Source organism: Meleagris gallopavo, chromosome Z (genome assembly GCF_000146605.3).
Source record: "Meleagris gallopavo isolate NT-WF06-2002-E0010 breed Aviagen turkey brand Nicholas breeding stock chromosome Z, Turkey_5.1, whole genome shotgun sequence".
NCBI lineage: Eukaryota > Metazoa > Chordata > Aves > Galliformes > Phasianidae > Meleagris > Meleagris gallopavo.
The window spans coordinates 63,479,470-63,494,592 of NC_015041.2; the positions used below are offsets into that span (position 1 = coordinate 63,479,470).

General features: G+C 50.9%; 1 protein-coding gene across 3 annotated transcripts in view; it reads left to right on the forward strand.

Annotated features, from left to right (window-relative positions):
* The first annotated feature begins 2,475 nt into the window (after positions 1-2,475).
* TMOD1 (tropomodulin 1) overlaps positions 2,476-15,123 on the forward strand; it is a 13,863-nt gene continuing 1,215 nt past the window's right edge. Inside the window, exons 1-9 of one of the 3 annotated variants that reach the window (XM_010726190.3) lie at positions 2,476-2,572; positions 2,817-2,980; positions 4,819-4,975; positions 7,020-7,139; positions 8,514-8,603; positions 9,661-9,791; positions 11,313-11,420; positions 11,913-12,056; positions 13,091-13,235. In XM_010726190.3, the coding sequence (XP_010724492.1) occupies positions 2,861-2,980; positions 4,819-4,975; positions 7,020-7,139; positions 8,514-8,603; positions 9,661-9,791; positions 11,313-11,420; positions 11,913-12,056; positions 13,091-13,235 (1,015 nt within the window). In that variant the 5' untranslated portion in view covers positions 2,476-2,572; positions 2,817-2,860. The other 2 variants (XM_010726191.3, XM_019610712.2) reach the window with 2 other exon arrangements.

Below are 15,123 nucleotides of genomic sequence, written 5' to 3' on the forward strand. Positions count from 1 at the left end.
CAGCTGCGGCCGTCGGGGTTGGCGGGAGCGCGGGTCGGAGCTGAGCTGCAGCTCGCGGGATGCCGAGTTTCCCGAGGAAAGCTTGGAGTCACAGCGTGGGAGCTGAGCGGATGGTGCTGTTTGTGACCCAGGTGTGAGCCGGTGCTTTTCGTGGGCACTGGAACCCGAGCAATTAAGGAGCAGGCAGCGGGTGCGTGACAGCCTGACCCTAGGGAGTCTGTGTTTACATGCGCTGTGTTTTCATGCACACAGAGGCTGCGGTGGGACTTTGGCAGAGTTTGACCCCACCACGTGTTGCCTGGTCACCGCGTTGTGTTGCATTAACAGTGTGCTGATAATGAAGGCTGCATAATGAGAGCCGACGCTGAGCTGTGTGGCTTGCAGGCAGTGGGCATGCTGGGGAGAGAAGGGCTGGGAGGCACAGGTGTGCTTTGGCAGGTCCAAAATGATGCCTTTCAGATGCCGCTTTTCAAATATCTTACCGAGAAGAGCTGGAGTTTTCACGTTGTGCCTTATGTTAACAGCTGCAGACCATAAAGGTTTTGTCAGTCCAGAGGAAACGCAGATCTTTATGGAGAAGCCTGAGTTTCTGCCATCAGCAGGATGAAGATGGACACTGCTCACTGAGCAGAGGCATCCACGACACTGCGTGCTCTGCTTTGTTGAGAACTGGGATGATTGGACCTGATGATCTTGAAGGTTTTTTTCTGAACCTAAACAGTTCTGTGACGCCTGGCTACACTGCAAGCTGCACGCATGCTTCTCGACATAAGAAAGCTGCAAAGCAAGATAGGATGACAGCCTCCTGGAGGCTGGGTTACACACTGATGCAGAAGCAAGTGGCTTAGCCAAGGTGACCTTCAACCATGACTGAGCTCGTGGTGGCTTAACAGCGTATTGCTGGGGAGGGCGGCTAAACCAGCTTGCACTGAACCAGAATCTGAGTTCAGATGTGAATCACAGCAGCAAGAACTTTGCTTCAGCTGGGTAGATGAAGTGAATGTAGAAGACAGTTGTTTTATTCTTGTCAAAGAGGGGATCATCTTGCAGTCCAGTTCCATCCTGGCTTTTGGAGGAGAAACCTGGGCAGTCCTGTGAATTCTTCTAAGACCAAATTATGGAAATGTTAGATGGGAAGGCAACTCTGGAACTTGCTTATCTATCATCCTCCTCTGAGCAGACCCAACACTCAGTCAGGCTGCCCAGGGCCCTCTCCAGCTGAGCTCTGCAAACCCGAGTGGTAGTCCCACCAGCTCTCTGGTCCCTGCCTAAGTTCTGCATCACTTTGTGGCAAGGAATTTTTCACAGATCCCCACTTAGAATTCCTCTTGTTCATCCCTGTTCCTCCTGTGCTTCTCCCAGGCACCTCCCAGAGAAGCCTGGTTCTGTCTTTCCTGCAGGTTCTTTCCTTTTGGGCAGCCATGACTGCATGAGAGTCCTCTGCTGCTTTCTGTCCTGATTTCAGCTGAGGCAGTACTGATTTCCTTCATAGTGTCTGATGTGATGCTGTGTTTTAGCTCTGGGAGAAAAGCAGCGTTGGCAACACACCAGTGTTTTAGCTGCTGCTGAGCAGTGCTGCACAGAGCCAAGGGTGTTTCAGCTTCTGGTGCTGTCCTGACAGTGAGGGGCTGGAGGGCACAAGGAGGTGGGCGGTGGGGGGGAGGGGAGGAGGGCAGAGCTGGGGGACCAACCACAACCAGGATGAAGAGGTCTGGGTCTCTCACCTTCTCCTCATACAGTCTGCTTTTCTCCATGCTCATCCTGACGGCCGTGCTCTGTAGCCCTTCAGCTCACCAAGACCTCTGTTATGCTGCAGGCATCACACTGGTCACAGAATACAGATGCAGCTCTGCTGGTGCCCACTGGACAGGAATAACCTCTGTGGGCCTCCTGGCTCTGCAGCAGTACAGACAGCCAGTGCGGGCATGGTCCCCTGCAGGACCAGCAGACACTCTGCTCGGGTCTGCCCAAGAAGGGATGCTGGCTCCAGGTGTGCTGCTTGTACACTGCATTGCATCCCCATGACAGCACACCTGCACTTGTGTCCCTCGTGAGCAGCAGTTAGCAGCTGTCCATGGGTTGCACAACCAGAGAAGACCTGCTTTTTGGGTGGCTGCAGTCCTTCACGAGAGCAGTGGCAGAGGTGTTGGTTGACTCTGGTTTGTGTTTCTTATGCTGTAATGATAACTCCCCAGTGTGGGCCAGGGAGAGCCGCCCCGGGTGGGAGATGAGCTGCCTGCTGGCACGGCCACGAGCGAGGCATCATTCTCCAGCCCCAGGTGCTGAGTGTCAGGAATGTGGGGACTGCAGCCGTGCCAGGGGAGGCTGAGCATCCGAGCAGATGACGGCTCTAAATTTAAGGGCTTGCCGTCAAGCCTTGTACGTGTTAATGTGCCCTTTTGTGGCCAAGCTAAAGATAATTCTCCTATCTGGAACAACAGCTGCCCTACGAGTTGTGTAGAGAAACCGCCCTGCTAAGGAAAACTTGCTTTAAATAAGTTCAGTATCTTCTGCAGGTCTGAGTCAGAAAGTGGCCAGGGGGCTCCAGAGGAGCGCTGCCACTGCCCACAGGGTGGGTGTTGGGGTGCAGCTGTGCAGTGTTCCCACAGAGGGGGCTCAGACTGTGAGTCCACAGGACGAGGTGCGTCCAGCACCGTGGAAATGGGCGGGGGGCCCTGAGCAATCTGTGCTCTGGAGATAGCCACGCTTAGAGCATAAATCTTGTGCAACTCTGCGATAGCCAGCACTCCCCCGCCAGCAGGGCTGCCGGGTCATGTTTCATGCAGGCAGTGCTATGCCCTGTGTTTGCATTTCAGGTCCTGCTTCAGCGCAGGAGTGAGATTTGCCAGACTGCTCTAAGATGTCTTACAGAAAGGAGCTAGAGAAATACCGGGACCTGGATGAGGACAAGATCCTCGGAACCCTGACGGAGGAGGAGCTCAGGAAGTTGGAGAATGAACTGGAAGAGCTGGACCCTGATGTAAGTTGCTTTTAAATGAGATCTGTTCAGTGGTAAATCCCAGGTAGCTGTGGGCAGATGAGCTGTGCTAGTGACCTGTTCTGCGACCGAGTCCTTTGCAGAGCCTGCACTTGGTGCAAGGATGAAGGAGGCTGGCCCTAGAGAAGCAGAAGCAGCTGTGCCACTGCCAGCACTGGCTGTGTATGGGGCTTTGTTCTGTGCTGTTCCCAGCATGCACACTTCAGTGTGACAGCACTGTACCGATTTCTGGCTCAGCAATTAATCACCAGACTGTTAGAAAACTTGCCTGTTGTTGCACGGTTGTTGCTTTGCACCACTTTTTGCATGGCTGTTTGGGCTTCTCGCACCATCCTGACACCCTTGTATTTTGGGAAGATCTGCCTTGATGCATGGGAAACCTGCAGAAACTACAGTCACCTTGGAGGGGGCATTTGGGTTTAATGGGCTGGGTTTTGTTTGTAGAGCAGACTCCAGGTGGTTGATATGTCCCTGCACACAGGCAGAAAAGCAAACCCCGAAGTTCTGCAGGATGGGCCATTTGCTTTATCTCTTCCTGACTTTGGCAAGAGCTGCATGATTACACACACTGGACATCATAATGCCAAGTAGCTGAAGCCTTGTGGATGCAGAGCTGTCCTGTGCCCATGGCAGGGGACGTGCACAGCCAGCTGGCGGGCTGCTGGCTTATGGCAGCACCAAGTGATGAGGCTGGACACTGCCAAGTGAGAAATTGCTGCTGTGATGTGCAGTCAGTGTTACTGGGGGAAGCGAAGGGTAGCGCTGATTGCATCATCAGTATTTTTAATTGCAAATGTCAACGCAGAAGAATAATTAAGGGGTGTCAGGCTGTCTTTTAGGATTATGCATGTGTGCTAGTAGGCTCACCTGGCAAGCACAAAGCTTGAGAAACTGTGCCTGATCAGCACCAGGCTTGGATGTATCTAATTGTTTCTTATTAGTTCTTTGCAGGGTTTTCACTGCAATAGGTTTAAATTAAAGTCAGTTATGTAGGTGGGCAAAGAAAAATGAGCATCTTGTTGAAAATCACCTTGGGTGTCTTAAAAATAAGAGGTGACTTCTCTCCGGCAAAGCTTTAAAGAACATGCTTAGTGCCAAATCTGGGAACAGTCTTACTTATTGCATTAAGGCTGTTCTATATTTAAATATAAGCAGGTGCTTACGTGCCTTATGTGTCAGGCACAAAGCAACTTCCCATGGTGGCCCATGCAGCTGAATAATGAGAAGGCAGCCTGGAAAGAGGGCTGAGGCTCTCGGGGCTTTATTCTGCAGCAGAACTGCATGCATAGCCTTTCTGGTGTGACCTTCAGTGCCAGGCCTTGCCTGTAGTTGTGTGAAGGGTCACAAGTGGCTAAAGAGAGCGCTGCAGCTCTATTCCTCTGTGTGAGAGACGTGGGGGGTTTGCCTGAGCTGATCCTCATGGGACACGAGGACATGATCCTCAGGGGCATGCACAGCCTCCACCTCCATGTTGGGGCTGGCACATGAGCAGGCACAGAGAAGAGACGCTGAGCTTAGAAGGCAGCAGGCAGTAAGCGTGTGGGAAGAGGGCAGGAGGAGTGGCTGAGAGCCCCTGGAGAAAAGGTGGTAGTTGCTGTTGTAGAGAAGCATCCACTTGTCAGCATGGAGATCTTGCAGTAGAGCTGAAGTCTTCGATAGGATGGAAGTCAGCAGGGCAGGATGGAGAGAGCCTGTAGTGCGAGGAGAAGCAAAGTGTGCAATGGTGCAGAAATGTGGCACGAGGAGGGAGGAGGAGAAGGGCAGGAGTATGATGGACCTGGCCTGCAGGGATAATCCGTGTTCCTCCCTTCTGTGCACAGAATGCGTTGCTGCCGGCAGGGCTCCGACAGAGGGATCAGACGCAAAAGCCACCAACCGGCCCGTTCAAAAGGGAAGAACTCATGGCCCACCTAGAGCAGCAGGCAAAAGACATTAAGGACAGAGAGGACTTGGTGCCTTTCACTGGTGAAAAGAGAGGTATGGTCATCCACTGCACTGTGGTGAAGGCAGGGTGGGTGGGAAGCCTGCAGAGCAAGCACAGCAGGACTATCTCCTCCTCCTGCAGGCGCTGCTCTTGCCTTCAGCACTGCTGCTTGTGTTCCTTGAGTTCCCCTTGCACCTTGAGTTCCTCTTGGTGCAGAGGAGCAGCACAGCTCTGCTCAGATGTGATGATCCTGATGATTTCCTTTTGGTCTTCATCATGTCATAGCAGTCCCAGCCTCGTTTTCTGGTCTCCCACAACTTGCATGCCTCTGCTTCCCACACCATCCCTGCAGCAGCATCATCTCCTCGGCTCAGGGTGCTGCTCTGCCTCATCTCTTTCCTCTCCTCCATCCATCATCTGATTACCCAAATGACTTCCCTGCTCCCGCTGGCATTGTGAATGTGACCTGACACGGGATGTGGTCTGGTCTGTCCTCATCTCTGCGCTCTGGCCGCTTCACAGCAGCCATCTTTTGCTGCACACAGTCCTGCCCCCAGCAGAAGAGTTGTTGGTACGCTGTTCTCTGCTGGAACCAGAACACAACTGTGTGAACATGGGCAGCCTGGTCCGGTGGTTGGCAACCCTGCAGACAGCAGGAGGGTTGAAACTAGATGATCCTTGAGGTCCTTTTCAACCCAGGCCATTCTATGATTCTATGAACATGTGGTGAGCCTCCCCTGAAGCTGCCCACTAATCACTACCCCCACTAGTCATGCTGCAGAGCACAGAGCTGCTTCACTGCCAGACACAGCACCGGCGTGGTACAGCATGGCCAGAGGGCAAGCTTCCTGAAACTGAACCCTGGTGGTTACAGTGAAAGGAGCTGGCAGAGCTGAGCTTGCCCGGTGTTTACTATTTCTTGACCTGATAGCACATGCAGTCTGCGAGCTGCCAGGCTGCTCCCGGCCCTTGCTGCCACCCTGGGATGCATGGGCACACGGCCTGCAGCTTTGCCCTGTGTGAGGACAGCGGTGCAGGGGAGGAGATGAGCCATTTCCCTGCTTATTGCTACCCCCATCTCGCCACAGGAGAGCCCTCCGTGCAGCTGCTCCTTCCCTGGGGCTAAATTTAGCTCCTCTGTGCCTGCACACCCCTGCAAGCAGGATCTTTGTTTCTCCCCTCCGGTCTCTGGCTCTGGTTTCAGAGAGAAGATGAAAATAGCTCAGCCGGCATGCCGGGCCTTGCACTTGCTATCTGTGCAGCAATGCTGGGCTCTGACGGGAGGGCCGCTAAGGCCCTGCCCCACTGCTCGTGCCCTCCCAGAGCCCTCTGAGCACAGGAAGGGCCCCTGCCCGGCACATGCGCACTGCCAGGGCAAAGCCCAAGGGCTGCGAAGGGAGAGTGCTCTCTTTTTTCCTTGGGGCAGCAGAAGGGTGGTTTGATGGGTGACACCGCCTTCGAAGAAGGGAAGTTTCCAGGTCAGGCTGTGCTTTCTGAGTGCTGTGCGTCACAGTCGTGGTCCTGTACAAAGTGCCACTCAGCTGTGGCAGATACAGCTGTTAAAAGCACCCAGCTCCAGCAGGGAGGTGCACGCAGGTGGGTTCCGGCACGTCGAGGTAGGACTGTGCCATCTGCACCCTGATGGGAAGCTCTCTTACTCCTCCTCCTCAGCAGGACGAGGGGGAGGAGGGAAATGTGATGGAAAAAGGCTCAAGGACTGAGATAAGAGCAGGGAGATCACTCACCAATTACGGCCATGGGTCAACAGACACAGCGCGCAGAGATCAATGTGATTTATTGCCTACTGCTGAGAGACAAGAGCAGCGAGATCCTAAAGCAAACTAAAATCACCACCCACCACCCGTCCCAGTTTCCCTCTTCCCCCAAGCAGCACGAGGGCTTCAGTCAGTGCCTAACGCTTCCTCTCTGCTGCTCCTCCATATCACTCTCTCCTCGGTCTGGCTGTCCCCATTGCCTTTTACACCACGCAGTTCCTACCCCACAAAAGCACGCTGGCAGGAGCAGCAAAACACAGCCCTGCAGCTGTGGGACAGGTGCTGCAGCTATGCTGAGTGTGACCTCACTTTGCATTTATAGGAAAAGCTTGGATCCCCAAGCAGAAGCCAATGGATCCTGTTCTGGAAAGTGTGACCCTGGAGCCGGAGCTGGAGGAAGCCCTTGCTAATGCCTCTGATGCGGAGCTCTGTGACATTGCTGGTAAAACAGTTACATGTGAATTGGGGGTTGAGTTATTTAGCTGCTATTTTATCTTTTTTTATGGGAGCTCAGCTATTGAGCTCGTTGCTGATTGTGTAAATGTCACCAGTTTTGACAGGATTTAGTTCTTTATTAAAAAGGAAACATACATTTAGAGTTACTTTCAGTCCCACGTCCCGATGTGATTCATGAGGAGCACAGACCAACGCTGAGCAGGGAGAAGCAGAGCTTATCTGTGACCTGTTGGTTTCTCCTTTCTCTCCACCAAGGCTCACAAAATTCTGCATGCTTTCTTCTCGAGCACGGCTTCCTTGAAGCCAGACCCAGCAGTATCCTCCTTGCTGTGAGGCAGATGGGATAACCCCACCAACGAGACATCTTCCAACAACAGCGTGCTCTGGTTCAGAAAAGCATTTCTGCACTGGGGATTTCAATATGCATGCCCTGACTGAGCCCTGCTTCTCTTTGTTTTGCTTTTCCACGGTGCTCCTAACGTCCCAGAAAGCCCTGCTGTCTTTCTGAGTGCCAGATCTCCAAGGCAGTTATTTTCAAAGAGAAATACTGCCTGTGGTACCTAGTTCTGCACTTCTGGGGAGAAGATGCTTGAAGTGGCAGCAGGACTGGTATGATACAAGCTGTGCTGAAGGCTCAGTATTGGCAGTGCTGCTTTTCCAAGTTTGCTAAGACTGTGAAAAAGCTCCTGCCTATCTTGCAGGGCTCATTGTTAGCCAGGATGCATTGGCTCCTGTTCTTGGCAAGCCCAGTGGGATAGTCCTTTTGGGTGGCTCCTGACAAGCCTTGGATGAGATCCTGTGCCTTTGGTGTTTGGAGAAGGCAGAAGTGGGAGGACGTCTTTTGGTTTGAGTGCCTTCGAGCAAGACACAGTAAATGCCACACGACAGTTCCATGTCACCTGCTGGTGTAAACTCCAGCCCTGAATGCCTGTGCATGGCTGTGATAGCCAACCCTTTCCCTGCCTGCAGCCTCGATACTCAAGGTGCTGGTGGGTAGAGGGGCTCTGTTTTCAGACCAACAATGTGTGCAAGTGCTTAGCCTGCAAATAAATGGCTTTTCCTAGCAGTTGGGCGCCCTGGAAAATTTGAGCGCCTGGCAGAGAAAACAAACACTGCAAGTTGCCATCCTCAGCTGAACTGCCATCTGTGAGTCAAACTGCACTGCCATGAACAAGAGAGCATTTGAGCCCTGTTGTGTGTCTGTGACAGCTGGGGGCTCGGTCCCACCTCCATACGTTGTTCTGTGCCAGCATAGAGAAATGCATTGTGCTGCTGACTCTGTTTTGGGCTGCACAGGCATGTCAGCCTTCTGGCTCTGGAGCCTGCAACAGATTTTGTTCTCCTTTTATTTTATCTCTAGCCATCCTTGGCATGCACACCTTGATGAGTAACCAGCAGTACTACGAGGCACTGGGTAGCAGCACCATCGTGAACAAAGAAGGACTTAACAGTAAGTGATCCAGCATGCCTTGCAGGCTGCAGCATTTGCCTGCCAGCTTGGATGCAGAGGTGAAGTGGGAATTATTTTTAGGCTGGGGGTTAGGTTTTTATTTTCAGTGGACTCCTGCCACCCCTGCCAGCTCATGTGTGAGCAAAGGCCTTCTCTTTGGATGGAGCACGGTTGCTACAGCTGTCCGGCCTTGAGCTGGTGACGTTTCCTTTGCAGTCTGCCATCTCCTGGAGTTTGCCAGAGAAGTGGTTCTTCTGTGTTCTTCTGTGAGAGTGGTTGGCCCCAGCCAGGGGAGACACATAAGTGGAAGTGCTTCCTCCCAGAGACTGTTCAGCAGCTCCCCTGGGGAGGTCAGCTGGAAGACTAGTCCATGTTGAGCAGAAAAGGTATCTCCTGGGAAGGCATTCCAGCCAGAATAGTTTCTTCATGTCATAAGTAAAGCACATCACTTGCAAGAGGAGGCAAAACACTGACAGAACACCTTGCAGTGCTCTGGCTGTCCCTTCTTTGCCATCTCCTTGTGCATCTTAACATGGGTCTGCTCTCAAATGGGTGTTTGAAGAGTGTGTAGGATCAAGTATCCTAGAATGGCTTTGGTTGGAAAGGACCTTAAAGCCCATGCAGTTGCCACCCCCCTGCCATGCACAGGGCTGTCCTCCACCAGCTGAGACTGGCAAGCATCTGATTGCTGGTGCAGCCTCTGCTGCATCTTTGCTCTGTTCCCACCAGCACTCCTCAGCCCTGGCCTCATCCAGGAGGGTGCACAGCCCACATGGGTGGCATGTCTGCTGTCACCTGGCCCTGGTCCCCAGGAGCACAAGGCAGCAGACGCCAACCATCCCAAACTGGTTGTCTCCAGTGCCAGGCAGCATCCCTGGATGCACATGAATGTCTGCAAGGCTAGTAAGTGCTTGTGCAGTCTTTCATCTCATGTCTGCTGCTCAGGTCATACTTCTCTCTTCCAGTGCTGCTCTTCAGAGAAAAAAAATGCACCTAAAGAGGACATGCCAATCACTCTGGATGCTTATATTTTCCCTTTCTTGCTTTTCACTTGCAGGTGTGATAAAGCCCACAAAGTACAAACCAGTTCCTGATGAGGAGCCAAACTCCACGGACGTGGAAGAAACTCTGAAACGAATACAGAACAACGACCCTGATCTTGAGGAGGTCAACCTTAACAATATTATGGTATGTGCACCTGCCTGCTCTCCTCTCTAACAGCACCATACATTTGGTATGCAGAGGCCAAAGACTAAGCCTGCTTTGCTGCATGGGGCAATACCATAATCCTGCACTTGGCCAGATGAGAAACCCCAGTGCTTCCCACCTTATGGGCAGGGGAAATTGCTGCCCACTGTGGGATAATGATGCTGAGCTGGTGCCTGGAGGAGCTGAGCTGCACTGGGGGCAGGTGCAGAAAGCTGCCTCCAGCCTGTCTGGTTTCAAGTGTCCCGGGTTCTTTTAATGGTTTAGTCAGCTGCATTTGGTAAACGTAAGGTAGAGACAATTTTCTGTAAGGCGAAGTGGTGAGAAGAAAATGGCTTTGTAATCTTGATGCTTGCCATGAAAATAAGAACTGTGTAACACAGTCCATCTCCCACCTGTCCCTTCTTTGGGACTCCACGTCTTGCAGAAAGCAGGCCAGGGCACAGCACCACTCCTTGTGTGGCTCCTGGGCACATACATATACAAGTAGAATGTATATGTACATAATATATGTACATTCTACCTGCTTCCTGACTTGACTACCCCCAGCCCATGGGGTTTGCTGAAATCGTGATGTATTCAAGTGGCAGGAATGTGCATGTCAAGAGCATTTGTGTGTGCAGTATGCACCTTTCTGTAAGGAAAAGGGTTTTACTTTTGCATATTCAGTTCAGGCTAGTAACCATGAATGTCTGGGAGGGCACCAGCCTTGGGTTCTGGTAGGAAGACAAATGATATTGGTGTTAGGTATATGGTTCTGGGACAGTTTATAAAACTGGGTGGTGATGGTAAAGCTGCTGACTGCAAATGGCTTTGACTATGGATGACACCAAATAGTGGGATCCAATGGTGTGACATTACAGCTCAAAATTTTAAACCAGTGAAAATTCTGAAAAGGGTGCCTAAAATACTCATAAAGCAAAAACTACTGATTGTGGATGAATTGAGAATAAGCAGCATGGATTTCCTTTCTGTTCTGGGACCTACCATGGCAAATGTTAGTCTGAATAATGTTTTATGGCAACATTTATATTGGTTTGTAGCAGTCAGAAATGACTGTAGTTTGCACTAGAGGGAAAATCAGTTCAGATCTTTCTGGATCAGGCCCCCACAGTTGGAAAGTTTCTGGAATGTAGTCTGGATGTTGCTCAGTGTGTCATTCATCTAGAAAGCACAGGAGCAGTGCTGTGTGGGCTTATGCATCCTAGCTATGTACGTCTCCATGAGTCTCAGTTCACATGTATCTAAGTTGCTGGAGGGTTAAATTAAACAGCAAAGAAACTTCAAACAAAGGCAGGGTGGGGAACAGGATAGAGACATTACCGCACTCCTTATAGTTATAGCAGTTATAGCAAGAGAGCTTACAAGAGCACTTATCAATCCCTGCCTAAATTGCTTCAGGGTGCCTAGTGAGTTGATCATAGTAAGAATTTTGGAATATAGTTTAAATGTACTGCATATGTTTCATGACCTCACACAGGTCCTCTGCATTCCTTTTCACAGAATATTCCCATTCCAACTTTAAAAGCCTGTGCTGAAGCACTGAAGACTAACACTTACGTAAAGAAGTTCAGCATAGTTGGGACGAGGAGCAACGATCCCGTTGCTTTTGTAAGTATGGCGCTGTGCTGTGTAGGCTACTCGTGGTAGAGCTGCAGCAGGGCTTGTTCTTGGACAAGGTGTTTTCAGAGTGAGGTGGGCGAGACTTGCAGCCGGTGGCAGTATGGCTGTAGTGTCACGGGGAGGAAAGCTTGGGCAGGTTGAAGGTTTTCCAAAGCCACCGTGCTGACTTTGGAAGAGGGATGGACAAGAAGCAGGGCTATCACAGGCGGGGGCTGTCCTTTCTTGGGATGGGTCTGAACATTTCTGCATACAAGGCATTGCTGTGGCCTCCAGCACGCTCAGGTTCAAGAATTCCCTCAGAATTAGAGGGAATTCCCTTCATCTTTCACAGAACTCTCCCTTGTGGTGGCAGTGACACCACAGAGCATACCGGCTCTTCCAGGTATCCTCCCGGGAAGAGGGGAGCCAACCCTAGCTGCTCCAGAGCACTCTGACCCTCCCTGTGTCGTGCCAGCTCTTCCCAACTGCTTCTGCCTGCAGGCACTGGCAGAAATGCTGAAGGTGAATAACACGCTGAAGAGCCTGAATGTGGAGTCAAACTTTATCTCTGGGTCTGGCATCCTGGCTCTTGTTGAAGCACTCCAGAGTAACACATCCCTCATAGAGCTCCGAATCGACAACCAGGTAAAGCAGAAGCAGAAGCTCTGGTCAAGTGACAGCATCCTGCTAGCAGGAAGTCGAGTCGCTGCTCAGAGGGGAGGGTGACTGCCTTCTGCTGCTGCCACTTTGTTTTGGGGAGGTTTTAGCTCCTCATTTGTGCTGCTACTACCTTCAGCAGCTTTAACAAAGCAGGTTTCTGCATTCCCAGTGCTGGTCTGGAAGTGCAGTTACACACCTGCCCGACCTCATGCTGGGCTCTGAGCATTTAGTTTAGCTGGAAGCCCAATTAATAATGATCAGTAAAACAAGTATTTGCTGCAGTGCAGGAAAAGAGCAGGTACAGATCAAGAGGGCTGTGGAGTGCGCTGTGGTATTGATGTCTTGGCAGATTTGTCTTCTGAAGAAACGTAGGGGATGGAAATAAAGCTGCTGAGCCATGAGGAGCTCTGGGTTGGGTGACTGTGAGATCAAAACTATGGAATCCCTAACTACCTCTTAGCTGCAGGTCTGTTCAACAAATAGTCTTTGGGCAGAACCTGAAGGTGTCTGCTGGAAGAGTTGGTTGTACCAGACCAGGCCAGCTCCGAGTCAGAAATGCCAAACGGACCAAGAGCAGATATAACTGCTCATCTTGAGCCTGAGCAATGTGACAGTGACTGGGAGTCTCCAGGCAGAGGGGACAAAAATGTGTGCAAGTTTCTCACAGAACGGCCAGGGTTGGAAGGGACCTCAAGGATGACGAATCTCCAACCCCGCTGCCACATGTATAGGACCACCAACCTCCACATTCCATAGCAGCCCAGGCTGCCCAGGGCCCCATCAATCTGGCCTTGAACACCTCTACGGATGGGGCATCCACAAAGTTTCCTGTGACAATAAAATATATGAACTCTATTAGAAGGAGTAGCAATAGTAAGGGAGAAGCAGAACTATCTGCTCCATCCCCTGGCCAGCTGGTGGCAGCTGAAGGCTGTGGTGAAGAGGAACTCGCAGCACTGTGCAGCAGGAATGGAAGCACGTCTGTCCTCACTTGCTTTTCTTTTCTCTGTTTTCAAAAGAGCCAGCCTTTGGGCAACAATGTAGAAATGGAAATTGCGAACATGCTGGAAAAAAACACCACGCTGCTGAAGTTTGGGTACCATTTCGCTCAGCAAGGTCCCCGGCTCCGCGCATCCAATGCCATGATGAATAACAATGACCTAGGTGAGTGGGCTGGCTGCAAGCCCTGCAGCTACTGTGGGCAATCCCTTGTGGGAGGAGGACAGCCACCCACTTGAAGGCTCCGCTGGGTGTACTTGAGCCAGATTGCACCTCCCCAGGGGCCTGACGATTCCTTGATCCTGAAGGAGGAACAGCCTCCACCTGCCAGTTCCCAAATGCCACAGGACCCGTCATGCTTGCTATTGGCGTGGCAATGGAATGTGCCCTTAACGTGGAGATGCTGTGCAGCCTGAAATCATGGATAAGAGTGCTTCTGGACGTGACAGTGGATCTTGTTGGGAAGGAGTGAGAGCTGTAAATGTGCCTTGGTAATGATGTCCGTGATACAGCAGTGCTTGTGATTGCTGCCAACTGTTTGTCTTCCTCCAGTTTCATTTTCACTCTAATTAGATGAAAAATATTAATAGAGTTGCATTTGGAACACAGTGGGTTTTGGCACATTCTCCTCCGTAAAGCAAACTGAAGTATTCCTAGGGAGAGGTGGCTTTCAGTTCTGTTAATACAATCAATGAAGTGATCAGAACTGCTTGTGAAGCAAAACAGGGAAAGTCTGAAAAGTGCTGTTTAAGCGAATGCATGTGACAGGAGGTTGCCACTGCCTGGCTACTGGCTGCCATAGAGCACTGGGTACCTGTGCAGCAGATAAAGGTTGGAACTGCCAGCCCAGGCGGGTAGATGAGGTGATTAAAGACATAACCACCAAACCCTTCTGAGCAGTGATAGATATGACAGGGTGGGACAAGCAGAAGTTTGCAGACCAGTTGTTTGGCTTGTATTCTGGGAGAAACCCTTCCTTGGAAGTTTGCGCAGTGCCCAGGGACAAAGCCAGTGCCTGCCCTGCTCCAGTGCTAGGGAGATTCCTGCTGGGAGGTGGGGCCACCTGAGGACAGACCTGATGTAAATACAGCAGTGGTGAAGGAATGGTGAAAACCTAGAACCCTGCATTTTTATCTGCATGTGATTTACTGTAAATGGGGTCTTCTGAACCTTTGTGAGTCAACTTCAGCTTGGAAAGCTCAACAAATGCTAAGTGGTTGTCAGAGATGATAAATGCAGTGTGTTTTGTTGGCTTTCGTTTTGTTTTAAATAACGAAGCAATCTTGCTTCAGGCAGTACCACGCTCTTAGGAAACATGGCCAAGCATGGACCCATGTCAATTCCTCCCTGACCACACAGAATACTTATTACAGCTCATTGTGTATTTATTCTGCCTTCTGCTGGATTTCTGTTCACTAGAGAGCTGCTCCAGAAAAGGCTCGCCATTTCCTGTCTTCAAGAGCAAGGCTTTTAAAGAGCATGAATGCACAATATTCAGCTGGAAGATCTGGATCTAATATTTTAATTGTTCCTGCTTTGAAGGGAAGGAATGTGCAGTTTTGCCTTCCATGTAGCAGCTGTACATTTTGCCTCTGACCATTAAGATCTGCATTTGTGTCTGACTTGGTTCTTGTTTGCAGCCCACATTCATCGGTGTGATGGTCTCTGGCAATAGCTTCTCACTCCTACACTTGGATGATGTATAAGTATAGAAAAACTTTTATTTTCCTCCCGGTCAGCAGAAGCTGTCTCTGCTCCACGCCAGTGCTCTTGCCTACCATCACCTGATGCTACTGGTGCTCACTGTTGGTTCTCTATTTTCTCTTCTCTAAGATGCCCTATCTGACCCAGCTGTGAAGGTGTTCCATGCTCATGAGCTAACTTCTGCATCCTCTCTATACTATTTTATTTGGTTTGTTTTTCCCTCACATACATTTCTTGAAAAGTCGGGGATGGAGCTGTCAGAGTAAAACAACTTTAAACTCTGATATGAAGCTGCTTTGACTAACTTAATCGTGATCAAAGGCCTGAAAATTCAAGTTGTTAGTTAAAA